The sequence below is a fragment of the Lingula anatina genome, chromosome 9, assembly GCF_051362555.1.
Source record: "Lingula anatina isolate TDL-2025a chromosome 9, LinAna3.0, whole genome shotgun sequence".
Lineage (NCBI taxonomy): Eukaryota > Metazoa > Brachiopoda > Lingulata > Lingulida > Lingulidae > Lingula > Lingula anatina.
In genome coordinates, this window is record NC_141775.1 from 7718816 (window position 1) to 7746695 (window position 27880).

Below are 27880 nucleotides of genomic sequence, written 5' to 3' on the forward strand. Positions count from 1 at the left end.
AGACAACGGAAACGTTTACAGACGTACGTCTTGTCGTTACGGATCGCCAGAGAGGACAACCAGCATTCTTGAGTACATTAGTAAAACGCTGTTTTTCTTTGTAAAAATGCAAAGAATGAATGGAGCAAAAGCAATGGCGCGTGCAAGGGACAATTAAACGCAACGGCCATTCTATTTTAAAATACCACATCTATAATTAATTGATTTTATTTCGTTTCTCTATTGAGAATAATTCCGTAAAAGTTTCAGCAGTTCTCTCCCAATAAAAGGTACCGAAGTAAACATGGAATGATCAGATGTCATATTCATAGATGTTTTTTTTGCTGGTTATTCAGAAAAAGGAGATTCACTAAACTGCTACAGCATCTAAAAACGGCCGTAATCGTTTCCTTTAACTATGTAAAACGTCAATTTGATCAAGAGTGCAAACCTGTAAAATGAAAATGCCGTCAATCGGGCATCAAGTATGAAGAAATCACGACAGACATGTCTAGACTAGTGTCTCAGTGTATTGGTCTCCAGGCCAACGAGAGGACCAGCTTAAATAAGAATGGGGGCAACAGTATAAATTCTTTAAATGGATTTCCTATGCATTATTTCATTGCAATTTAACTATACTTCAAGGGATTATTTGCATTTTTCTGAACATGTGCTGAACATGAATTTTTATTAATATACTGGGTGCCTGCATTGCAGGTTTATTGCCATTGTTATAAGCGTCAAAAGCGTCATGGCTATAGGAAAAAAAAAGAAAAAAAAAACTGATCCAGATTTTCTTAGGGTTGAGCGCGTCAAACAATATATAACTATTGACAAGGTTCTATGGATGTCAGTTTCAACAAGTACAACAGGCGATCAATTAACTGACCAAGCACACAAATGTCAAACCGTTTTATGTTATTCTCCAATTATAAGATACCAGCAGTGTCCAGCTGACCATTGAAAACTGTGCAGGTCTTTTTGGTGGTATACAGATGCTTTGTTTTATTTAAAGAGTGTTGGAGTTTTCCCGCCAAACAACATTGCACATAATTGAAACAGTCCGTTATCAGGCATCTGTGTACATATATACGGTGACGCATGGAATACAAGGCGACCAATGTGACAGGAATGGTAGTCCGCTAGGAGCCGTAGTCCGTTCCCCATTACTTTGCACAGGTGACATTCGTCCCATATACTTACAGATGAATACTTCAACTAACTGTAACTTGTACTGATCATATGGGACCTAGGACTTTCATTCCTGGCACACTAGCTTTCTAAGTTTAGCTACCTGTAAGTCAGAAAACTTTTGATTTTTCATGAAACAGAGGGCTAGCTGGCACAAGGACTGCCCACAGGCCATGCTATATGCTTTTCTAGTCAACATTGGAGCCCGAATTGCCATTAACCGTTCCAAATATTAATGCATAAATTCATAAAACGAATTGCTCCAATACAAATATGAACTTTTATTACGTAATAACATCTATCTTTACATAACTATATTTGCAATAAAAGATCACGGAATTGTAATTATGACTTATGTTTAAATGAATACGCAAAAAGACATCCAATTGAGACCATAGCCAACATGAGATTAGCACTAGTGGTGAAAATGCTTCTAAAACATGTTAAAATTAAAATTTCTGTCCACAAATGTTTGTAGTAATCTACAAAAATATTAGCTACATCGGCATACCTACGCTTTAAATAATTTTGTAAGCTTTTATTGATATCTTTGCTTTAATGCCCCGTGTAAAAGTTTGTTTATCCATTCATTCAAAAACTGCGCTACAATTTATTTCACTTGTCATTTTTTTCAATTATTGGTGTTTTTCAACTTCTGTCATTACCACTAAGTTCTTCACCATTTTAAGTATACTTACAATCTCATCGCCACCAATTCATTCACCATTTAAAGCACGCGTAAGATAATTTCATTTTTTTTAAAGCTTCCATTCAGTCAGTGAAATCAAATGTTTTTAAATGTCGTGTTTTCATATGATTCACTGTTTAGCAATAAAGAAACCAACTTTTTTCTATCCCAAGATCCATTAAGACGATTGCCATGTGCTGCGATGATTCAGATCTAATTTGTTCTAACAATAAATCAAATAGATTAGTTCAAAAACCAAAATTATGAATACACACTTCTTTTGCACTCTTAGCTGAATGTTAGGCCACGGGCGTTGTTCTCGATTGCAACATGTTGTCACCTTATTCACTGTACCTACTTAATCCTGTCCGTGAATTGGTTCACATAAAGTAGTCACCCAGAACATGTAATTATTAAACACATTTTCCCCGTAAGTTCTTCATTATCCACTGTACTGATTTTTGCACTTACTCGCACTTCACGACAACTGTTGCACAATATGTGTTTTATTAAATATGAAGTGCGCTTCATCACCAATCTCCTGTTGTATAACAAAAGAGAATGTGGTTTTGTAACATCTAATATTTATCAGATATTTGCCTAGACAGCCTACTGTCATCACGGCAAGTGATCGTATTCACACAAACACCGGCTCAATTATATGTAACAGATTGACAACAGATAAAAAGTGATTAAGGTTAACGGTGCTGAGCTGAAAATAAACTTACGGGTAGAGCACTGCGATGTGTATTGACACTACATATCTACATAAAACAACAGATTTGAATTTTTATCTTCAGATAATATACGAGCCTGCCAACATAAAGGAGACTTAACGTGCCACTTCTATTATATATATATAAATAAATATATATTAAAACGAATATTTGTGAAACGCGTCTTTGCTGAAATGCAAAGGTTGCTTCTACGGTATACTAAGTACGAAAAGCTACAATCATACGGTTTATAACCAATAACAAAACAGACCCCATATTCAATCAACTCATATATATATATATATGAATGTCAGAATAATTAAAAAGTATTTACACTTCTGTGAAGAGTGGGGGATTACAATGTTTTCCTTTTCGCGTTTCTTTCCTGTACAAACAGCCCTACGTAAGTACACACTTAAGTAACTCATCCCCTTAAAAGGGTGTAAAATGTCCCCAAAATGTCCGGCAAAACATTCAAAGAAATCATATAAGCATCTAAGGGTCATATTTTGTAAAAGTAAAAATATCTGCAAATTCTTATACAGCTAGACACCGACATATTGGTTATGAATCTACCGACCTAAACTAGAAATGGCTACTTAACGTTATTAAAATTGTACGCATTTATTTGTAAAGTCGTTAATTTGCAACGACATATACATTTACTACTAAATGTGACTATGGTGTTAAAACCAGACTTCCAAGCTTAAAAGGGACAGGTGCGTCAACTTTAAAATAGCTTGCAAAAATGTGCTTAGATAGTTTAATGTATAACGCCAGTCCCTCGGCTACATGTATCACCTACATGTACCTATTTACTCATGATACTACACCTTACATATATATATATATATATTGAAATACAATACTTGAACAGTTCTATACGCTATTTTGCACCAACGGTTTTGTCTGGGCATTCTTGTCACAGGTTTTCACACAGTCAAGATCAACTGTCGTAGATGTTGTTTTTGGGATGGACACTTCACTTTTCTGCTTTTGCCGTTTCTTCTTGTACTTCGCTGCTTGCTTGCCACAGAGACACTCCTTCATGAGTTGTCGGAACCTCCGTCCAACTGTACAGTATATAATAGGATTTATAGCACAATTTAAGGTAACCAGCGCGTTGTTAAAAGGCACAAAATAATTCTGGTAAGTCTCTGATTTTTCCCCAATGGCGTTGTACACGGCGACTGATATCGAAGGCAATTGACAGGTAATGAACACGAGGACATTGATTACCAGTACCATTGTTATGTTGGTATCGTAGTTGTCTCCCCTGCCCATTCTCTTCCTGCTGAGTCGCTGCTGTCTTAGTGCCATGATGATCTTGGCGTTCATTACGAGAAGAATGAGCAACGGGCCAAGAACGTAGACCATGAAATCAAAGACGGCCGTGTAGACTACCTTGTACGAATGGGTTTTAGCCAAGTCGGTGAACCGTAGAACCGCCTTTGAATAATCGGTGCAGTTGATGTGCTCTACGTACGCCTCGAAGAATTTCGGGGTGTTGTATATTAGGAGAAATACGGTAAGAACAACTACGCCATATTGAGCATATTTCATGTTGTTCAAAGTAGTGTATTGGTAGGGCCTGCACATGGCAATGAAGCGCTCGGTTGCCACTAAAATCAGGAACCATTTGCTTGCCGTATTCGCCATGCTGTGGAAAGGCCACATGTAAGCTTCCATGTAAGCGTAAATCCCGTGATAGAACACGATGCACTGTCCCGTGTTCAGGCAGAAATTTGGTACCACCACCATGAAAAAGGTCGAAGTTAAGAAACAAAAGTCTGCGCATGAAAGAGACCGAAGGAGATAGAAGTGAACAAGCTTCGTCTTATCCTGCAGCAACACAAAGTAGGCCATCACGTTCCCCATAATTCCAAACACGCAAATGGCCCCCATCACCCAGACTGTGAAAGCGTATTTGTATTCCCAAGCCGGGTTTTTGCTTTCGTCGCAGTCGAGTATTGTTATATTATCTTCTCCGATGTTGGCCATTTTGGAAAGTTAATAAATTAAAAGCACTTGTAAAAAAATTGTACTTTGTTGATTTTAAGTCAGAATGATATCCTTTGGATTTTACAGAGACTTGGTGATTCGGGTTCTTTTTTAAGTCTAAAATAATACCTATGCAACATTGTTAAGTTAACGATAAAGATACATAATGGAGAGTCTGGTTCACTTTTCGACCAAATCCCAAATTCTGCACTCAGTTCTTGACTCTGGAACAGAGCCTTCAATCTAAAGGCGTCCAAAATCCACCTTTACTGATAATTCATGTAACAATTCTGACCAAAATGGCTTACGCACCATCACTGCTTGTGGCTTATCTTCATATATATGTGTGTATGCGTGAGTGTCTCTCTTTTGCCACAAAACCAGTGGGAGGGTTCTTTAGGCGGCCGTGTAATCTAAACAGTGACCATTTCTCATTTCTTCCTACAATTTTTCACTGTGGCTTTGGCGTGCTTTCAGAGTGACCGTTCAAAGTGATCCACCACGCTGCTTCTAAAATAAGCGAATTTCTGTGTATCTAGTGAAATATAGACCATTTCTATAACCATTTCATACAGTAGTAATGATATATCTGAAGGTCCCAAAAGTACAATATCTGTTTTAACACTTGGTTCCAAGTTCCAAGAACTGTATGAGTTTGTCTATTTAAATTGCAGGATTCCAAGACAATGGTAAGCTCTAATAATCTCCGTTATGTCTACAGAGTAGTAGTGATGAACCATGTAATACTGGTAAACGTGCCGCGAAAATCGTAATTCCTAGATTAAATGATCGTTAAACGCCATCGATATATGGACCTCTCTTATGAGTTCAATCAGTCTTTTCTTTCACGTTATTAGGATCACGTGTCATATCCATTCAAAATCTGCAAATAAATGGAAGCGGATCTTAAAAAAATACACTTCAAATTGTCGGTTTGCACAAAAAATCAGCTATGTGAAAACACATGTCCAGCTATCGCCTGCTTTTATAGAGATGTAATTTCAAACAGATTGTGAGTTTAATTAAGCGTTGCAACCAGACCAAAAAAACTTCAGAAATCTCATCCTTTTTAAAGCTACTTTCAAAAATGTAAGAGATAAACACGTAATAGCACACTTATTACCATTGAAAAATACTGCACCGTATCCAAAGGTAAAAACTTACCTTAGCGTCTTTGCTTCTTGATGTCCGATTCTTTTTTCAGAAGCTCAGAAGCAATTATTTGCACTCAGCACATCACGTTGGAACACACGTTGGAAATGCCAATCCTCTAGGTCTTCCAAAATGGAATAATCTATGATGTAATCCTTGAAACTTATGAGTAGTTGATTCTCTTGTAGTCTTGAAATTATGTCAGTCTCCGGATATCAGAAACCTTTGTTCAGCTTGTTAATTACAGTTTTTCTTCGTGAGACCTCCCAAGAGTCACTGGCAGTTTGACAACCTACAATGCTGCTAGCAGTCACTAGTGCATCTTTATATTCTGTTTTTACAATCCAGTCAGTTTTATGCACACTCCTGTCCGGTTAGGCTGAATAGCCTGTGATGCGTTCTCCTTCATCTAATAAGCTTGTCAACCCGATCTGTGAAAAAATGTCTTTGTCTTTTGAATTCCAAATCTGTGAAAAAAATGTCTTTGTCTTTTAAATTCCAAACTCGAGGTATTTCAGTTTTCTTCAACTCTACCTGAAATTGCTGTCTTCTGAGTCCAACCAAAAACAAACGAGTGCAGTCTACTTAGATTGTCACCTGGCTTGAAGAAATATTAATTTCTCTTGAGGTAGTCGGCAGCTGTGTATACGACAAGGCTTCCTTTACCACCGGCTGCTTAAGCTAAATCAACACGGAATGCTCGCAGTTGCAACTTGTTGTTTCCCTGGAAAAGAAATTGCCCAAGAATAAATAACGTTAGATATCATACCTATTACGTATGCAGGAATATGCTCCACAGAGAGCACTTCAAACTGAATAACTGGCGGCCTGCTATCAACACCATGCTCCGTGGAATACATGTACATGTACCTAATTTGTAAGGTAATATAATATGGAATAACGAGAGGTTTCTGTGAACAATAAAGCATGCGTTATTTGTAATGCGGGCTGGTTGAAAACATAATCATTAATTGAAAACACATGGCAGCGTATTGGATGTCCAACGAAATGACTATTAGGAAAATCTAGACGGCCATTCTTCTTTGCAGTAGCACCGCTAATTTGTAACATTTCGGCGTGTTACGAATAATGGACAGAGCCATGCGTTTTCTGTTAATTAAATGGGCTCAGGGATGCCATCAAAATATATTAGTGCTGTACCGGTGTGAATATCGTATTGAACGGGTGTGAATTTCATCAGCACACGCGTTTATGTTATGCGATAAATATATCACGAATCAGCATATTGTGTATTAACACTGTTAAGTGGATATGTCAAAGAAACAGGACAAAGATAATAGATATTAGGAATGAACTTGCATGCGCTTTCGTGCGTACGCGTGCGTGTGCGTGTGTTTTTATTATATAATTTATGTATTTAAATTCTCCACTGACTCCACATACATACATACATGTTCTCACAGTGACTGTAAATCATCTTTAGGTGAGATCCCCATAAAGCAGGGCCCAGTTTTATAAAGGACGTTTAGCACTAACCAGTGGATAAGCCTAACCAGTGGATAAATTCTCCTAACACCCATTAACTAAAAGATGGTTAAATTGTGTTTCATATACAGTCTTCTGACGGAAAACAGCAAATTAGTTAACTGGCCAGTGTTTAACTGGATTAAATAATTATTTAAAGGTCAGTTTCTAACAGACTGTTTAGGTCTGGTTAGAGTTAAACACTGGTTAGTGCTAAACCTCCTTTATAAAACTGGGCCCAGAACGTCTAAGGCCTCTCATTTCCCCTGATATTGAATTCTTCTCAAAACATATGCATGGATGTTACTTACACCATGACGGGTGATTACGTATGTTAACATACGTATTGTTTACTTAAATCCGCAAGAGATATTCGCACGACAGCAAGTGTACTATAGGAAATGACATTCAACGCAAGGGACTGCCCAAACAGTGCGATAAAACAGGATAAAGTAAGAGCACAAACCAAAATGATCTGGTGTCTTCTTTTGGACGATAATTCCCCTAGGCTAATATCATAAGGTTAAACAGGAGTTACAGACCGGTTTACATATATACTGCTTTAAAACACGGCTTGCTAATGGTATTTGAAGAAAAGACTTCTGGGTCATTTTCTTAATGGCAAACACAGTCAAACAATGACAAACAGATACAATGAAACTACAAGGGCTAGTTCTTCCACGAAAAAAAAAAAAAAACAAGTGGCAATTAAGTTGTTAGGAAAAGCCACTTTTAATGCTGCAATTCAACGAAAATTGGACCTCGGCCTAACCCCTTGGTCATACATACATACATACTACATAGAAATGTGAGCTGTTCTAGGAAAATTCAATAACCACTGGCTCAGGTGCGTCAACTTTAGTGGCGGTATACTGCTGTGATTAATGGCGTAACTGCCAGACAATCCCATGCTGTTCTCCCTTGTTTGGTGCTTAGCTTCACTCTACGAAACATCCGATTATACCGCATTATGATTCGTTACAAATATCAAATGGAAAAAGTATTACGTTAAAGGTTGCAGATTTACACGGCTGCAAAGGTTGCAGAACTGAATACGAAATCTAATAACGTTGCTTTCCGATCGTGGTAATGAATCTAGGGATATACGCACAGTAAGCCGATTATACAAATACCAAACATGGAATACAAGTCTTTTGTTTAAGCGCCATTTACAAAGAAATCCAATCGACGTTTTTCTTGTTTCCGTTTTTTTTTTTTTTGTCAAAAAAAAGAGAAATGTACATCTAGAGAACATGAATAAGCAATAGCCAAAATAAAAGGAGTTGCCACAAGAAACATCTTGACAAACTACTTGTCATAGTTTTACCGTACTTTACCTTGTCTTTTTATCGCACATGCAATATGAGGTATACAGACCTGCAGTCAGCACTTTTTGAGGAGGGGGATCCGTAAAATTGAACTTTTTTTACTGAAAAATCTACGTGTGTACCCACTAGATAGAATTCTGACATACAGTGGATCTTTTCCCGATCAAAAGAGTGGTTCCTTCAATCCCCAAGAACTTCCACCGTCGCCAGGCCTGTGACCGGTGATGCACTTTGTACAATTGTAATTCATTTTTAGATGTAAAAATATTTTTCCCTACCTACCTATACAATCGTAAAGAGGGGTGGAGATTTTTTTTAAAGAAGCAAAGGACATAACAGGTCTTTTAACTAATAAACAGTGTATAAATACCGAGCGACTCCTTTCATATGACAAACTACCACGTGCACTTCGAATACATTTGTTATACATGCATGTCTTGTCAAAAGGGTTTCATGCCTGTGCAATTAATCTGGTAGACAACATGCGACCATGCACCATTTTAATTAATAAACTGAGTTTAAAATACCGAATGATTCCTTTCAAATGACAAACTACCACATGCACTTCGAACGTCTTTCTTATACATGTACATGCACACATTGTCTAAAGGGTTTCATGCACGTGCAGTTAATCTGGTAGACAACATGCAACCATGCACTTTTCCCCTCTGCCAACGCCATTTGTTACACATGCACACATTGTCTAAAGGGTTTCATGCACGTGCAGATAATATGGTAGATAACATGCAACCATGCACTTTTCCCCTCTCTGCCTACGCCATACTGACAGCGCGTCCCCATTTGCCTTTCACATGAAACCATTTATGTGAAAATTTTGCCCATATTAGCCCGTTTGTCTGTTGCATATGAGCACATCTGGACTATGGTGATGACGTTCATACAAACACGAGCGTAATTAAGTCAGAGCACATTGGATGTACAGACACATACGTTTACAAACTTATAATTACCTATATTCATAGCTGCATGCTGTCACAGGCAAAGACACACCTGCTTGTATAGTCACACAAAACACTGTATTTATCCCGTTCGCTTTACCTGTCTGGAAATGTTGTTTAGTAATTCGACCCGTGCACGAACACAGCACATCAGTTTAATTGCGTTGCGTTGTTTCCTCTGGTAGTTTGTGTTTTTCAATTCTGGCGCTTCGGTTGCCTCGGTCTTTCTTCAGCCAGGACAAATTTTCGAGGACAAATTTATGATCTTTTCTGAGCCGTTACGCATTAAATATATGGTGCCAACTGAAATTGGATTCCCACCTGTTTATTAAATGTCTAATTATTTGGAAGTGCTTTTCGTCCCTACCGTTGTATTAGTCCATCTATTCAAGCGCGTCCAGCGCCATTTCCGCAGTGTTAATTGCCTATTGGGCGACTGAAAACCCGAATTTTCCAATGTAATACACATTAAGGCAGCGATTAGCAGGTAACTAGAGTACGTCCTGATCTGTGAAATAGCGTGACACGCTTTATCATTACCCATATGGCGTTAGCTTCATTATAAGCCGGGGGAGATGATGGATTGGCCTTCGATTTACTGGGGAAAATTGACCGTATTGCGTTGGAGAGTCTGCTAATTGATGTTCATGATTTTATGTGTGATAAGCACGTAGTATATGCCACGCAGACTTATCGGTGCAAAATACCTCTACGCGCACGGCAGTGCCTGCTTTTCAAACACCGTGATTTTTAACGTGGAACAGCTACGTGAATGTGAATAAAACAGGCCCCATGGGGATTTCTTCGAGCACAATGATGTATATACCGGCAGATATTGGATGTGTTTTGTGCTAGATAATATACTGTCACTGGCTACATATATAACACCTTGAGGGTCAGAGAGGGTTTCAAGGTATAAATCAAGAAATGTGGAAGTGTATTATTATTTGAAATATTGACATACATACATACGCAGAGAGAGCACTCGTATTTCACCCATAAATCACTCCTAAAACCCAATAATACCGTATATCGCAGAATCGCATAACATCTTTAGGTATCTTTGTATTTTGTTCTGTTTGCGCCCCTGACGAGGCCTCCGGGCCGAAACACGTGTCGGGCTTTTTAAATTTTAAATTAAATGGAGAGAAAAGACTAATTTGTTCCGTCACCATGGGTGGAGCACTTTTCCATAGTGTATCAACTTTATTCTCCGTGATATATATATATATATATATATATATATATATATATATATATATATATATATGGAGAAAATGACACAAAACATCGATAGTCTCTGTATTTATAGTCTCTATAACTTGTTTATATTTGAACCCTGCTCATTGTCTGTTTTTATTATATTTGAAGATATTTCTATTGCTAACGGTGTGCGCGTTGGGGGTAGTTGTCAGTAAGAAGCAGCCTCCCCCCCCCCCCGTGCACCCCCCCCCCTGCACCCCCCTCTACTCACTCACCTTAATTATTTTCTCGCGTTGACGTGATCATACCACGACTATCTCCGTTAATCACAGTTATTGCCTCTCTTTCTCTGGAGCCGCTTAATCTGTTTCATCGAGTTTTCACTGTCTGTCTGCAAGATCTTTTTTCCGCTAGTCTCTCTCTCCTCCAAACACAGCATTAGCAAATACCACTAAGCTTTTGTGCAATTATTTATTACTTTTGTGACCATGTGTAATTATCATCAGTCGCTAAAACAACATTGTGTTTGGCATTACGGTTTTTAGACGGCAATTCGATCTTAATGTCATCAAGTAGATGAAGTAGAATAATGTCTTCTGTGTTTAGAGTGAAAGATCAGCTTTTAAGTTTTTTTCGCAATTGTATTGGAAAAGAAGCACTCTGAGTGCGGGTTCCTATTTCCAATCGGGGAATATTTCTGGCAGTCAGCAAACTCTGCCCAGAAAGAGGGATTCAAAGCCTTTAAAAGCTTTTTGATTCGGTTACGTTGTTCTTGATTGATACTGTGGAATATTTACATAATGCTATTGCCGGTTTCGCACGTGCTTCAATTCGCCGTTGCTTGGGCTTTTGCATTATAATTGCCGTTCTGTTTTTGCTTAATGGGTGTTAAATGTTTTTTGGCGAGAGGAAATAATTGATTTATCTCGTTTTCAATTTTTGCCTTTTTCCTGTAGGAAAAAAAAAACGTTGCAATAAAGCGGTTCGTAGTTCGTCTCCTTTTGTTGCAGTCTGTATCTATTTCATAATTATAGATCCTGAAATTTTGACCAAGTCTGTCAGAGTGAACAGACGAAACAGTCAACAGGTAAATCAAAATTTCAGGATCTATCATAAATGAAAACTTTCTGACTATCAAAACTAAGATCCAATGAAACTATTTTTCACTATTTGGGTTCAGTCTGAATGGGGCTCATGGCAAGTTGCCAACGGAGTCCAGTAATGATCAACTGAAGAAATGCTGATACAATCCAGATATTGGTTTATGATCTTAACAGGTACGCAGTGCAATATGGGGAAGTGAGTTGTCAACACGCTGTCGGAATCAGTGATAGATGTTAGCGGGTTCATACGCTTATTTAACCTGAGTGAGTTTTGCCAAAGCGATTATTCTACAGCACGCTCTTTAACGTGCATGGACGTTATTAATCAAAAATCTAAATATTTCATTTCTTAATCAGCACACTACAAATACGGCCCTGTACTTAAATTGATTTGGACATTGCGACTCCATGTTTTAACAAAAATTAGCCTAATCTGTACCAAATGCCATAAATGATTGCGAAAACAGTTGCAAGAAGTTCAGGTATTCACAAGGTAATGGGCAGAGTTAATGCGGCCTCAGGTCTCGAGGCTTTTAACATTTGAACGGACCAAATGTGGGATATGTGTTCTTTTAAAAGGCAATCGATGTCTTTTGATAAGCACCAACTTGAATAAAGAATGAATGATAATGAATGATGCATATACAATGTACGTATATTAAACTGACAAAAGCACTGCGTTATTAACCAACAGCTAAGAGAATTGTGTTAAAATTGCATGAAAGCATGAATTTAAATGATATATTTTCACGATTAGATGGTACGAATTGCTTTTCAAAACAAAAAAGTTGGAAAATGATACGAATACTAATTTGCGTGATAGAAATTAGTCCAGCAGACATGATAAGAATTAAGCCATTCAGTGCTGTGCTTCCTAACGCTGTCATCTTGAGATTGATGGGATTAAACCGTATAACAGCAGGATCGAATGCCTAGGAAGGGGGGGGGGGGGGGGGTGGAGTGCATTCCCCCACCCTCAACACCACCGCCAGAGATTTCAGAAAGTTAGTATTTCAGGGATATTTTTATTAAATGGTAACCTTTCCTTTCTCCCAGTTCATGATAAGTCTCTTTTGCCTTCAGACAACGTCTAGGTGATAATCTGCTTGTACTTCATGCATTTTAGAGCTGCATTCCCGCGTATTGTTCTAAGCCTAAGGACCTTAACATGGAGCGATTATATTTTGGTTCAGTGTATTTTGCCAAGTACCCGTACCGTTTGCAACCCAGGGAAATGAGCGATATTGGCATCGCTAGTGTAATATTAAGGCGACGAGAAAGGAATGCAATAAGTTCTCAGACTAAAGCAAGCTGAACTTTTGGTGACCAGTGAACAATCATATAAATTCAATGCTGTAAATGAACTTACACTAATAAAAACTTCTTCTGACATTCCAACGGGATTGTGGTCAACCAGAAACTGTCAGTATACATGTACAGCTATCGCTGTAATACCAGCACTACGGGTAATGCTCTTATCTGTCCATTTGACCACCAGTTTGCTGTCTGTCTGTCTGTCTGCCTGCCTGCCTGCCTGTCTGTCTGTCTGACTGACTGACTCTCTGTCTTTCTGTATTGGTTTGATTCTAAGACTATCTTATCGCTTACGTGAGTGAATTGGCCCCTGCTGCAGGGCGTTATGAGTACACAATTAATGAAAATTGGCTGTTGAGAATCTAATTTATATTGCCAATTTGGAAAGATCTTCAAGATCAGCTTTAAGCAAATTGGTTGTATCGAAGGTCAACCTTTATTCATCGTTTAGTCGACGCCTCAATTACCAAGTTAGCGGCAAATTGGTCAAAGCAGAAAGTCAAAGGCAATTACAGACCTTAGGTGTCAGTAACCACGGAATAGCTGCGTTTTGTCGTTATTGCTGTGCCTGATAATTTTAGTTCAAAAGATTAATTGTCCTCTTGTAACCTTTGGTTGCTTCTTAACTGGGCATATTTTTTTAGCTTACAGGTGTTTAAAAGAAAAAAAAAACTTGTGCACTGAACAATTACATGTGCATTCGTTACGTTGTACAATAAATTTTTTTAGTCCATTATTTAAATTATAAACAATTCTCTAGTAACACGGTGTATCTTCGGGATATTAAATTGCCGGGAATTTTTATAATTTGGACAAGAAAAGAGCAATTATTCAGGTTGTAAGCGAGATTTTATACCTATCGATTTGTAGAATCTGTAGGTGTGATTACGTAACTGTATACTAAGCTTGCCATTGCTGTGACATTTCCAATGACGTCAACGTCTGGCCATTACGCATACCGAATTGAAGAATTGGCCATGCATCAATTTATTCATTCATTCATGTATCATTTATAAAATATTATTGTCCATCATACGCAGTACCGTAATATACAAGTGTTTATATTAACATGAATCTCACCCAAAACGCTTCTGTATCACGTCACAGTCTGTTTTTTTTAACATGACTTCCATTGCAAACGGACGTCGCCAGTTATTCTGAAAGCCATCCCAGTGTGTGGTATTCAAGGAACATTTCAATAGATAGTCTTGATACGTAGGCTATATATACGTGAACTTCACCGTCCTGTCCCGAACTTGTTCATGAGGCGACTTCGGTACCTGATCAACTTCCGTTATAAATAAATACATTGTTATCTTTCAGAAACTAATGATATATAGGCGGTCGGTTATCTACAGTTCAGTTATGATGGCAAAGATGTATGTCAGAAAAGCAACTTAACTCAAGACAGTATTGCTTAAATATATCATGCTTATATGTACGTGCTGTATCATAAAAATAAGATAAACTGCTACTAGGGTAATAAGTAGCTCGCAATGCTTACAAAACTTCTATCTGAATCTGATGAAGTCTGACTGCAAGCAGATGAAATATTGGTTGGTAAGACCAGACAAATATAAGTAGCTATAGACAAAAGATTCTTCACAAGTCTATTCAATCTCAGAGCACTGTGTATATACTAATGCGGTGCACTGATAAACGGTCTTCTACAACAAAAGTGATTTTTAGTGAAGACACAATTTCTTAATTCCTCTTTTATTGTATTAAATTGTAACATATTGTCCTTGTGTTGTTGCGAAGGTGTTTTATCAATAAAAGTTTATCATATACCGAAAGACGTGCCTTCATTTGCCAAGAGATTAGGATAGCTAAGGTTGAACTGTGAAAAAGATACAGTATAGTTATCTAACCGACAATGGATAATAAGACCTAGAATTCGTGATGTCCAATCATTAATTCAGCTCGTTATGTAACAATTTCCGCGCATATTTATGATTTCATCTCTCGAGACTGATGAGTTCGTGACATGACACGTGTTGCAAGAGGTTCTGTTTTATTACCATTATAATTAGAAATGGTCACTAAATGTACTTGTTTTTCTAAGAAGTATTATTCAAAGTAAAACTTTGCGCCAATATCTCATTAAAGGCCATCAAAATTTATTTTGTACGTCCACAGCCAAGAATTCCAGAAGGCAACTTGAGTGAGTATCAAAAGGGAAAGTGAAATAAATTCCTAAATTATATTCACAAAACGTGCATATAGTATTCTGATTTCCAAAAACGAAAAAAAGATTGGCCAAAGACATATTTTGCCTTCGTTTCTAATTGACATATCTAGACTTATCTTTAAAAATACCAAATACTTGAATATGCTCTAGTTATATACTTAAGTGTTAATTCTCCTGTTTGCTCGCTTTTAATCTCTCAGGTCTCTCAGCAACTCAGTTCACGGAAGACATAAAACAACTGCAACATGCGCGCTACTTACCGAGCCGTTTTGTTCATAACATCCCCAGTTGCGATCATTCCACTTCTTTCCTCGAAACTACTAGCAACTTGCTTGTTTTGATGTCCCTGGTGCATTTTTCAAATACATGGAAGTGGACACGTCTTACAGCCTTTCCCTAATGTTTTTTCCACTAACTAAATTCTTCTTTACGTCAGTCTTATATGTCTAAATGGCCATCGCTGTCATTTTACAATGGAATCATCAAGTAAACGCTAAAAGTGCTCTCTGCATGCAGCGTTCCTCGTTACCTTCGGGTTGCCAACTAACCATGATTTAAGTAACGACCCTGTATAGCAGCGAGAGTGAAAACGAAACAAGCTCGTATCTGATTTAGCCAACAGCATACAAATTGATAGGCTTGAGCAGAAGTTATGCCCCGCCCATAGCTGTGAAGCCATTCTTGTTCGCGCAAGGTCCAGAAACTATGCCCCGCCTTTAGCGGTAGAGCCACTCTCGTTCGACCGTGTTCAGAAATTATGCTCCGCCCATAGCTGAAAGGCTATTCTCGTTCTCGGTATGTCCAGAAATTATGCCCACTGCAATTGCTTGAAAGCCACTAAAATAACTGGCGTTTGTGCTAAGTCCAGCCCTTTTATGTGAAAATGGCATATTGATTGACAAGCCAAGGATATACCTATCGGTAGTTTTGACATTCACTTGAATGTACTAATATCACCAACTTCCTTGAGCTCCAACTTCCTTAATATCAATTGTTCCCGATTTACTCATTCATGATACAAGTTGTCATGGTCGATTGGAGCTAAAATAATGATTATTTTACTTTTCTTTAACGTGTTTTACATGTATTACAAGTTACACATTTGATGCAAAGATGTATGCAAGTGTACCAATATGAGAGAGAGAGAGAGAGAGAGACGTAGGGAGAGAGGGGGAGAGAGAGACTTCAGCACTAGCTTGAACAATATACCAACATACGCACCTTCATATATCCTGTTGGTCGTAACGTACCAGTACCGAATGCACAGAGGCAAACAGATATATATATTGTATGTCAAGTGATATAAAATATTCAGGTGTGCAATATCTTAATTACGTGCAAAAATAATTACTTCTTGTAAAAATGATATCTAGTGTATTTTATGTCTCTCATTGCTATGCAGGTCTCTAATATTTCGTCTGACCAAGACTACGCCGACCTGGAAAGACCTGTGAACGTTTCTGTACAAATTTCCTGGAGGAAATAATGGGATATGATTGTGTTTTTCACGATGTCAATCATTTTGGTATTTGGTTTCGCACGACAAATTAGGTAATAACAAGCAGGAAGGCTGATAGACCGCGCAATGTGCCGAGATTACGTGTGACGTCATAACGGATACAGTTATATAAGGGGAAATGATATGAGGGTTTTTAGTCAATTACTATATCTTATAGACAGCGTAAACTCATATAGTTTTTTTATCTGAGTATTTGTTTTTTACTCTTTGTCTCACACACATGCGTGCTTGAACATGCACACACACACACACACACACACACACACACCCCGTCCCTTTCTCTTCTTTCATTTTTCTATCCTACTCTCTCACTCTAAAATACCCATGTAGTCAAGAGGCAGATGTATATCCTCTGTACATTCAACTCTTCCTCGATCGGCCTCACTCCATTTCTCTCTTTCTATTCCACTCTAACCTTCTGCCTCTTATCTATCATTTCTCTCGTCATTCTAAGAAATAATTGTGCATTAGGGTATCCCGGCATTGTTTTCTCTACACTGATAAAAAACCTAGCTGTTCGATGTTTTTGTTCGTAAACAAATCACTAAAGCATAGTTCATCCGACTGCTGCAGGTCTTTATACGTCATATATAAAGGAATGTTTCCAAGCAACATTTAAAACAAATCCTTCTTCTTGGATAATCTTAATTTGTAGGTCATTATATTTTCCGTCTTGATAGGGTATAAAGTATCTTATGTTGGATTTCCTGTTTGTACATCTGCAGCTTTTCTCTGGGCTGCTAATTGTCCTTTTGGCGGGTTTTTTGTTAAAGCCGCTAGACCACAAGACTTAATTCAAAAACAAAGATTGGTAGATTGGTATTTTGTGCATTTAAATGACCAACTTCAATAATTTGTTTTCGTATACTTTTGCAAGCAGAACCAAATTAAACTTTATCCAATTTTCATTTTCTATAATTGGATAAATGAGCGCGTGCTGTGGCATTCGTTAGTGTGTTAAGGCACTTTTCAAAAAAAAATTTAAAAAAATCGCTGCCATTGTGAAGTTTTAACTAAAAGTGTGAGAAGATCAATAGTTTAAATATACAGATATGACCTGGTTTATGCAGTGTTACGTGTGTGTTTCTAGTATCAAATTCTGTGGTACTTTGTGTCTGTAGGTATTTGTTGTTTGAAATCCATAGCATATAACATTTGAAACAATTTCACGGAATGCTCATTAAAGGGGCCGTCGTTTTTACAAGTGCACTATTCTCTGACAGTGCTGAAATGACTTCCCTCGTTTAACTAAAGACATGTCTGTGAATTTCTAGTGAAATGTCAATCTGTGGCCCTGGCAGGCCTTATAAACGGATAAAACGTTTTCTAACTCCAGCCTCGGATTTGTGAGTACAAACGCCAAAATTAGAGTTTCCAGCCACGAATTAACTATCCCAACGTAAAATTGCTTGCCACAAGCACAGCATTTTCATACACAAACCGTTTATCCGCTTATCTACCCGTACGGTACGTTCCGTAAGAGCCGGCGATTGTCGAGAACGCATTGCTGTCGTATCAAAAGAACAGGTATGAGGTCCATATACAACAACCAGATATATACGGTTACGGTATATGCGTGGCAAGACGGATAGGGAAGACGCTATTCAAACCTGCCGCATTTGGGTACAGTATGTATTAATGGTAATATGTACCCATTTTGTGTAACAAACTAACAAACAGAACCGAAGATACCTCCTTGGCGGGGGCAACAAATCAACCACCTTACTATACAGGCGGGGGCTTATATTGTAATTTATACTTTATACTGAGTTTAAATAATACAAACGGGATGCCCTAGTCCAAATACGGTAACCCCCCTCCTCAAAAAAAAAAAAAAAAAAAAAAAAAATCAAATTTCAACAGGCGCTACCGTCATCGCTGAGCAGACACCAACCTGATTACAATTCTGGTTGACAGCATTGTTGGGAATGTTGCATCTGGTCTTGGGAAGACGACCACTAATTTCCATAGAATTACTAGCATCAATATCTACTTGAGACAATAGACCAACCCGAGAGAGGATAGGGACTTCTGGTAAAGCCACCCTGAGCTTCAGAGATAACTTGCCACTAACCTCTTCACTATAGCCTATCTTCATCGTGTCAAGTTACCTCTGACCACATTCGATAGCCCCCGCCGCCCGCCAATCAAATTTAAAGCCCGCACTCAATGACTCATTGAACGATCTAGCCAATGAACGCGAACGAGTCAAAGCGCGCTTTGTTCAAATCCGGACCAATCAAAGATAAGGCTGAATATCAGGGATTTGCCGTAACCTGTGGGCAGCACGCAAAATACATCATCCCTCAGTAGATAATGATGCAGGGCCTCAAACTGCTCTGGTTTCAATTCCGATATACTCATATTTTGCAAAGAATCAAGAGATAACTTAACACATTATTTTACGTAGTCACTCGTAGGAGACGCCATGCTTTCTTTGTGTACGGTTATGCACTCGGAACTACTCGGATATCTCCGCACTCGACAATAACTTTGTTGTTAGTATGGAGCTTGCGGAATCAGCCGAGGATTGCCGATTGACGGTCAATCAATCAGCGTTTTCACCAAACTTTGGTGAAAAATTTTGAAACATGGATTCGATTGGCTTATATAAACTAGGTCAAACTATTTTCGTCAGAGGTAACTTGACACGATGAAGATAGGCTATAGTGAAGAGGTTAGGGGCAAGTTATCTCTGAAGCTCAGGGTGGGTAAAGCATATAGCAAACTCAATGTTGAGGGTGGTAATGAAGTCCGCAGAAGTTCCAAAAACTATATAACTATTGCAATGGTTATCGCGAGTAGATTTTATTTGCTGCTGCATCTACGTACCTATTCTTGTAATGGTACCTTTGTCGCCTGATGACGCGACAATAGTTAAAATTGCATAAGCAAACAATTTGTATTTTAACGGATGAAAAAGCACTTTCATTGTTGAGATAATACTTTTATTGCACATACTTGTTTTGCAATGATAGAAAAACCATCATGGTGCAACTGTCATCGTTAATCCATAGGCTCAATGAAACCGGAAGCCATACGAAGCAGACCTTAGCATCACACTCAATATTCATAAATGAAAACAAGAAAACGCAATTAAAAGGAGATGAAACGCTATCACGTTATTTTTCACGTGGAAAGGTGGTTATCTAGATTGCATTGAATTGAGGATATTTCCTATGACGTCAATATCTTCGTGAAGCACGTGCCGATTTGTCATCGTCGCCCCCGAACATAAAACACCAATTTGCAAGTCAGGTGATTTTGTAGTTTGCTTTCACAGAAGATGAACGAGAAAAGAAGGGAGGGATACGCAGTTATCCCTGCGGTCAATTTTTGCATTATCCTATAAGACAAGGCCTCAAGGAGAAGACAGTTAGTCGATAGTTGTGGAAATTCAATAGAATACCTAAGTAAAATGCCCACTTTTAGTTTAACTGTATTCCTGGAATGGCTTCACAAGTCACTGTAATAGAACTGCAAATGATTTGCGTTCAATGCGTAATGAATACACCGAGCACTTTACATATATACCTTGGCATTGGTGAATTAATGGAATATGCGCAAAACTTAAAATTCTACATGAAGAAAACATGCATTGCCTTAATATTTATCCTATATCAATTTGTCATAGAAAATGATGTTACCCCCATCGAATATAATACAGCAGAATATCGAGGTGTATCATTCTAGAAACGTTAGATTCTCAAGTATTACCAATTCACCTTCGATAAAAACGAGGGCGACACCATTGTGCCGTGTGTACATGTAGTTGTCAAGTAACTATCACAAATACATGCATGCAAATGTACAAAGGATACCGAGAAATGTTTTTCAATTATTATTATTAAAACTTCACGTTTCTCAGAAAGAGTGGGCGATGTTCGAAGAAATTGAATTAAAATGTTCACCCTGCCTATGGGACTTGAACTCTAACTAATAGCGGATATAATGGTGTTCACACCATGGTGCGTGCAAGAGAGATTTGACTTCTTTTCAATCCAGTGCACTTGCAAATCCTGATAATTTAGATGAACAGTGCATCTAAGGGCGAATAAAGTTGTTTTTTGTTCTTTTCATTTCCACATACTTCTCCTGAACGCACGCGTGCTGATCAAAATGCACCACTTTGTTCTGGAAAAGAGGGGGAATCTATTTCCCAACTATATGTACGTATGTACTGATTGCAATATGTAAATAGTTCATTGCTCCGCAGATGAGGTGAGGGTGGGGGTTAGGGTGATAGCTTTCCTTTTTATCTTATTTCGTTTGTCTACTTGTTTTGAAAAAAAATGTGTCTGTGTGCCCTCCCTTGTTACGTACAGTATAGACATGAACGCGGACAACAGAATTGAACGAAACCCTCTACCAATCAAATGCCACTCTTTCGGGAAATCAACTTCTTTTTCCTAAATTACCAACGGAGTGCCCCGTGATATTTGTAAATACAAATAATTAATTGTGACCTTTGAAAACGTGCTATATTCAAATACGGGACTTACAAATACGCAATGTTTATTTTTGGGTATGCTGACATTGCGTCTCGATCTTTAGAAACGATTCCTTTTCCAATTCCAAATTTCTTAGGCGTCTCGGTCATGCAACAAGTGTGCTCAAGCCACTCATATCGATCTATCAGTAGTCCTATGCTAGTTAATTCAGGATCTTAAACACGCTTAAACAAATCGACAAGACCCCGTTATGTAGATAATCAATTTATACACCACACCAATAAATTTAACCAATTACTTTATAAATGTGTTCGAGTCACGTGTCTTACTTAAAGCTTTACCGGAAATTCAATTCGATTATAGCGACCTCTTTATTCCATTGATTTCACCCAAATCTCTTCAGAGTCCAATTCCACAAAAGTCTTTAACCAATCCATAGACCCGTTTTAATTCATTCTTGATATATCTTAAACCCATTAAATTGATTTCATAAATGCTCAAGACCAAAGAAATTTAGATTTTGCCAATAAGACCGTTACATTATACAGAAACTTTTTTATCATATATTAATTATTTCACAACCTGATGACATATTTACATAAATGGCTTATATGGTGTCTGAGTGTAAACAAGTAAAGTAGGGTTTTATACATTAAACATTAAACTCACTGTTTCTTTCTTTCACATTATATTTTATAACAACATTTTAAGTTGTTTAACCAAAAATTTGGAAAATATTCTGTTTTGTACGGTAAACGCCTTTAAAGAAGAAGTTGTATATAAAACATAGGTCACATTTTTGCTTAAAGAATTAAGCAGCTGTCGAACTTTTTTCTTCGATAGATACGCTACGGATGTGGTGCCAACATGGTTTGGACATTTAATGTAGGGCAAAAGATAAGGTCGCCTGTCAGCGACAAGATTAATCTAAGGAACGTATTCAGGAACACGAGCCTTATGGTATTTACTGATGGACAACAAGTGACATGAAATCCCTTACCAGTCCCAGATTATTCCGCCTACAGGTGATGCAGACATTTCTGTAATTAATCGCCTAATTATAGCTTATATTATTTGAGCATTTTCCAAAAAATGCGTACACTTTTCAAATAAAAGTACGTGAATACAAGCCTTGTCTGGACTTTGAACACACAGACTGATAGAGAAATTAGGTGCGAGTCAGGCTCGCAAGTAGGTCGATCCTATTCATTGCTGGTGTTGACGCTTTTTTTTGCCTAGCCATCGCAGATGCCTGTGGGTTAATAATGATAATGTCGAAAGGTAATTTTAGTTCACTGTATCCTTTCATACCATAAAAAGAATTATATTGGGCTATTATATTTTTCTATATCTCTGAATAAAGCCAAATTGGATCAGCTGTAGATACTAACTACCAATGCGAATAAAAATGTTTCCTTTTTTAACAGAAATGGATCGTTGACCCTGAATAGCTAAGAACTTAAAATTACTTTTTGTCATTTTGGTATGTCTTTCTTAATCTTGGTGCAGTTTATTGGAAAACATGTTATTACGGAGATATCTCAATATTATAATTGGTTTCTGCAAATTAAAGGTATCTTATCCCGGATTTTTGCACAAAGTTCAATTTTCCCCGAAAAAAAGGGGAATTTTCTCTTAATCACGAACCATTTCTTGGCCACTTGGATTTTTGGACACTTGTTTTGCGCATTTTGTAGTTAAATGCTTCAGTTCTTATTGACTCATTTAGACCGCCATGCTCTTCTCATATTTCAGAAAGAAATATCTACCTCACTTTAATATGAGGGGTTTATTATGTCAAAAGTCTGAATTTGCGTAAGGTAAACAGCTTTGCGGGGTGTTTAGAGACAAGTATGACTGGGGGACATTTTAAACGCATTCAGTTACCTTAGTGTACCTTACATTAAAACTTTAAATATTTCTATATTTTATCTTCACTTAACATTTATGTATGCTGTCACTTTGAGCACATGCAGTCAAAACTTACAATATATATATATATATATATATATATATATATATGTATATATATATATATATATATATATATATATATATATATAAGGTCCTAAGTACTGATAAGCAAATATACATGTAAAAACAAGGGGCCATCAAAAACGCGTGATGTGATGTTGCAAAACCTTAGCGGAGCTTGACATACCGTATATGAACTTCCTTTGATGTGAAAAGCCCCTTTCCAACTGGCCGATCATATAGCATTCGTTCTGCAACCAGGGCGATGCTTGCGCCTCCTTTCTACGACCACATCGATGCCAATTTTGTAGTCGCAGAAAGGACGCAGAAAGGACGCCGTCCAGTGTAAAGGGGGGGGGGGGTCTCAGTACAGTAGGTCAACTAAAATTCAACTGACATACGTGAACCTATAGACACTTTAGTTTGCACGAGAAGCGAGCAAGACCCCACCATAACAAACGCTGTGTAGGGTTCAGTATGTGGAACTTTATTTAACATCATCTCGATGGTGCATCGTGGAATTTGGATGACGTTTATTCGCCAAAAGAATTACGTTATATTGATCGAGGTCTTTCGTTGTATACAGATGCGCTTTAAGGAAGCTTGATGCACTAAAAACACAATTACTGCTATCTTTCGACGCTTTTTCTACAGGTGAAAAGGAACGACACTCCATTTAAATATAAAGATTTCCTCGTTTAAATTTTTATCAAAGGAATTAATTAATGCCATAAAACATTTAAACGTATTTTACTTCTAAATAACATGATGACGTCCTCTTATATGGTACATATCCTTTACTTACATCTTTCTTAATCAACTAGATAGAGCTTCTTCAGACCTACAGACAACTAAACGCCAGATGACAAGATAAAATTGCCATCTAATGCCCATTCGTATTTCACCTCTGGTATTTTCCTACTTTCCCGATAGAATTGTTTTATAGACGACGACTAAATGCTAAAGACTGTTGCCTACTTACATTAGAGCTGATAGACTAGTTAACGAACATCTGTCTTGATGTGAGTTGCCTAAAGTTCAAGGCGTCAACTGAAACAGCCTTGCGCACAGCTTCACTGCAAAAGTAAGAATCATATGTAAACGTACTGGTAAACGGGACTCCACATGCATATTGCAATTTCTGTCCTGTGTTTCATCGGTGTTTATTCTTTACCCTGACAATGAACCCGTGATGATATCCACGCAGGACCATTAAATATCTCTTTGGTCTTCATCTTCATTAATATTAACGTATGTATACAGGAATACAGAAATGGTTTAAATTGAGAGGGTATAGTCCCAATATCCATAAAGCGAAAATGTTGCAATGTTGGCCTTCATAGAAAAACACCTTTTTTATACAAATTATCGATTTATCATTGCTTATATCGTTCTATACGCTTTTGTGAGATTAAGATTTCAGAATTGCCAACATAGCTCATGGGAAACCATCCGTTGCAATCGTATGTATATTTCAAAACGAAATGTGGTGTCTATTGGGATATGCCCATGTGTCTGGTCAACATTTACCATCAGATTCTATCAACGGAAGCGAGTGTTCAAAAACTTGTGTCTGTCATCGAAGTAGACAGCTCAGGGGAATCGTCATTACCTCCGCCTAGGAGGTTATGTTTTCACCCCTGTTTGTCTGTTTGTTTGTCTGTCATCAACATAACTCAAAAGGTTATGGACCGATTTTGATGACATTTTCAGGAACTGTCATAAGTGGACCAAGGAAGAGATGACTAGTTTTTTGGTGGTGATCCGGATCAGTAACCAATCAATAATCAATAATAATCAAAACTCGCTGCCCTGGCGGAGGTCTGCGCTCTCGGAGTGCTTTTCTAGTTTGTTATTTAACAAACTTGATTTTTCTAATGCCTTTTTTAACCAACGAAATCATTCTTTGCCACACTAGAAAGACGCAATCCATCTGAGTAGATCCATGTCGTCCCATTTTAAACTACATTAGACCTTGTTTGTTAAGAGAATTAAAAAGCAAAATGTGCATCGCACTTCCTGATGGCAAGTTAGTACCAACAGTACATAAAGTGGCCTCTGCGCTTCATACTTGAATGAAATGCTTTATTATTTTATCGATAAAAATTGTCTCTTTTACGTAGATCATGCAATAAAAGCTTTTGTATTTGTTTTAATTTTTGGATCTTCAGGCACTTGTAAGTGAGGCACAGGTGCTACCAGTAGCAATAATAAGTAATACGCAATGCACTGAAGCGTTTTGAAACAAGCACCATCCATAATGTTTTGTATCAGTATGCCTGTAGGTTGCCCAAAGCTGACACTGATAAAGTACTGGGACATTTTTCTCAGAGCAATCGATGTCGATTGCACTTCTCTATAAAACATACATTCTGACAACATGACAGGAATAAAGGACGTTGACAACAAGGCACGCATTTATACAAATCATTGAGTTTTTGTAACAATATTTGTATTTGAAGACAAGGATAGTTCGGTTTGTCATTGGTAATCCGCTGAGGCGTGATCAATACTTTGTTGTCTTGCAGTGGAAATGGGAGTCAATAGAAACCCGAAGGGAAGGTTAGATAATGTTTGCTACCAAAATAGGCAATGTATCACTAGAAAAATGAACACACTTCGTTATTATTCACATTCTTTTCTGTCAATGGACTCTCTAGTGCTGACTCTCTGTGGACAGTCTTGTTTAATGATACCGTATTCATTCTAAACTTTTTCGTTGACAAACACTTATTGACAAACACAGTAATACAATAATACAATGGCTGGGCTTTATGTAAATTGTCTGAGCTTTTTTAACAGCTAGACTATACTAGTGAATTGGCCAAGGTACGTTTGATAGCGGAACCATATACCTTACATTAAATATGCCGGCATGTCAAGGCAATTAGTTTGACTTGAAACATCCACAATTCAAAGAGCTTTTTCAAGTAATTTGTCTCGGCAAGACGTCAAAATCACAAGAAACAATTGGACATGCTCTCATCGAAGCTTGACATTAACCATATGGTTCTATTGTAACAACCAGTTTGGTGCCGATCACATATAGGGTCTAGTTTTTACACAGATCGACGTGCTCGGTCTCATAGCTGCTATATTTTGTATGTTTTAGCAGCATTTATAAAAAGCTAAGAGGCGTGTGCTGTTGCTGTGATATCAAGTAATGAACTCTATTTCCAGTCACTGGACTAAACTTCACAGAAATTAAAGCTTTATTGTGTTAGCACTCGGTCTTGAAGTAATACGTTGCGCCTCCGGGGCTAATTTCTACGCATCGTCATTCTGAATTGCATTCCAGAACAAAGGCATGCTTACGGAAGCCAGCAAAAGACATAGTGCGTTCGCTTCTATTTATTCGTCCATCTGTCTGTCTGCCTATCTACCCATCTCTTTTTGTCAATCTATCTATCTATCTATCTATTTGCTTATCTATGTGCTTATTTATTTATCTATTTATTTTTCATTCATTTCTCCTTCATTATCATCATTATTACCATGGGTACTTTTATCAATAATATTATTATTATCATCGTAACTATTATCCTATATAGTTTAGAAACGAACCAAGAACGGATTCCCACACCTGTGTCATTAATGAACCAAGGCAAGTTAAAGACGTCCCACGCAGCCTCAGCCAATCAAAATCTCCTTATATCGCCACTTGATGAATGGCCACCGCAAGCCAATGCTAACTGCCTCCTGTCTCACTAGACCTGATGCTATACTGTGCCCATACTCCGTCGCACTTCCCGGGGCTTTTGTTTTACGATTTTTATTTACCACCGAGAGGCTTTCATAACGCCGAAAACATTAATCACATCTGCGGCTATGCCTTTTGTTGATCAATACGTTCTCTGTTCAAAAGTGAGCACTCTATCTATCATGTCCGATCCCCCGGAGGCGCCTGCACGTAAAAGTTGTCAAAAGACAATCGGCTAAGGAATTATACTCCTTCTGATATAAATCACACTAAAGGCAGTCCGGGCGCAAGATCCAACTTAAAGCGACGTCCGTTAATGATAAATGGACTCGGAGGATAAAAATCGCATTAAAGCAGATTTGACGGACTCCCATGGCTATTTTGGACCATTACCGGCAGTATATTAGGAACACGTTATAACCACACGTAGGTGTCCTGGCAACAAACCAACCTCTCAATTGCAAGTAACTATTACGTCAAAGCTGTTGGTTCTTTTCTTGTTATGAAAATAGGAAGTGTTCGTTGGTATCTATTGTACAATGTTTTTTTTTTCATGGAAAACCTTGACAAGGGTTTTCATAAATGAATGCGGGGCAGACAACATAATTGACATTACGAAGCAAACAGAGACAGTAAAAGAAAGGACATATCTAATGGACTTATTTCTTATCTGTTTTTGAGCAAAAGCCAAGCTTTGTGAACATTTGACTTCACAAAGTTATCTTCGTCAAAGCATATATAATCTAAGAATCTCTATTCATTAATCTTTGACATTGAATGTAACGAATTATTTTAATATATCAAGAAATACCGATGCAAGGTCGTCACTAATTTAATTCAAATTTAAAGTACCACAGAAGCCGATGAGGCTTAATTGATGAAACCGTTTTCCAGTCACGGTTCACTCAAACACACTTGAACATCAT

General features: G+C 37.8%; 1 protein-coding gene across 4 annotated transcripts in view; it reads right to left on the reverse strand.

The window, feature by feature from the left end:
* Positions 1–1431: 1431 nt before the first annotated feature.
* Positions 1432–27880, reverse strand: part of LOC106161224 (FMRFamide receptor) — a 38318-nt gene continuing 11869 nt past the window's right edge. Inside the window, exons 1-3 of one of the 4 annotated variants that reach the window (XM_013538115.2) lie at positions 15571–16043; positions 5740–6451; positions 1432–5458 (exon numbers count right to left, since the gene is read on the reverse strand). In XM_013538115.2, the coding sequence (XP_013393569.2) occupies positions 3454–4575 (1122 nt within the window). In that variant the 5' untranslated portion in view covers positions 4576–5458; positions 5740–6451; positions 15571–16043 and the 3' untranslated portion in view covers positions 1432–3453. Of the gene's footprint in view, positions 5459–5739; positions 6898–9511; positions 10221–15570; positions 16044–27880 lie in introns of those variants that run through there. The other 3 variants (XM_086995965.1, XM_013538117.3, XM_086995964.1) reach the window with 3 other exon arrangements.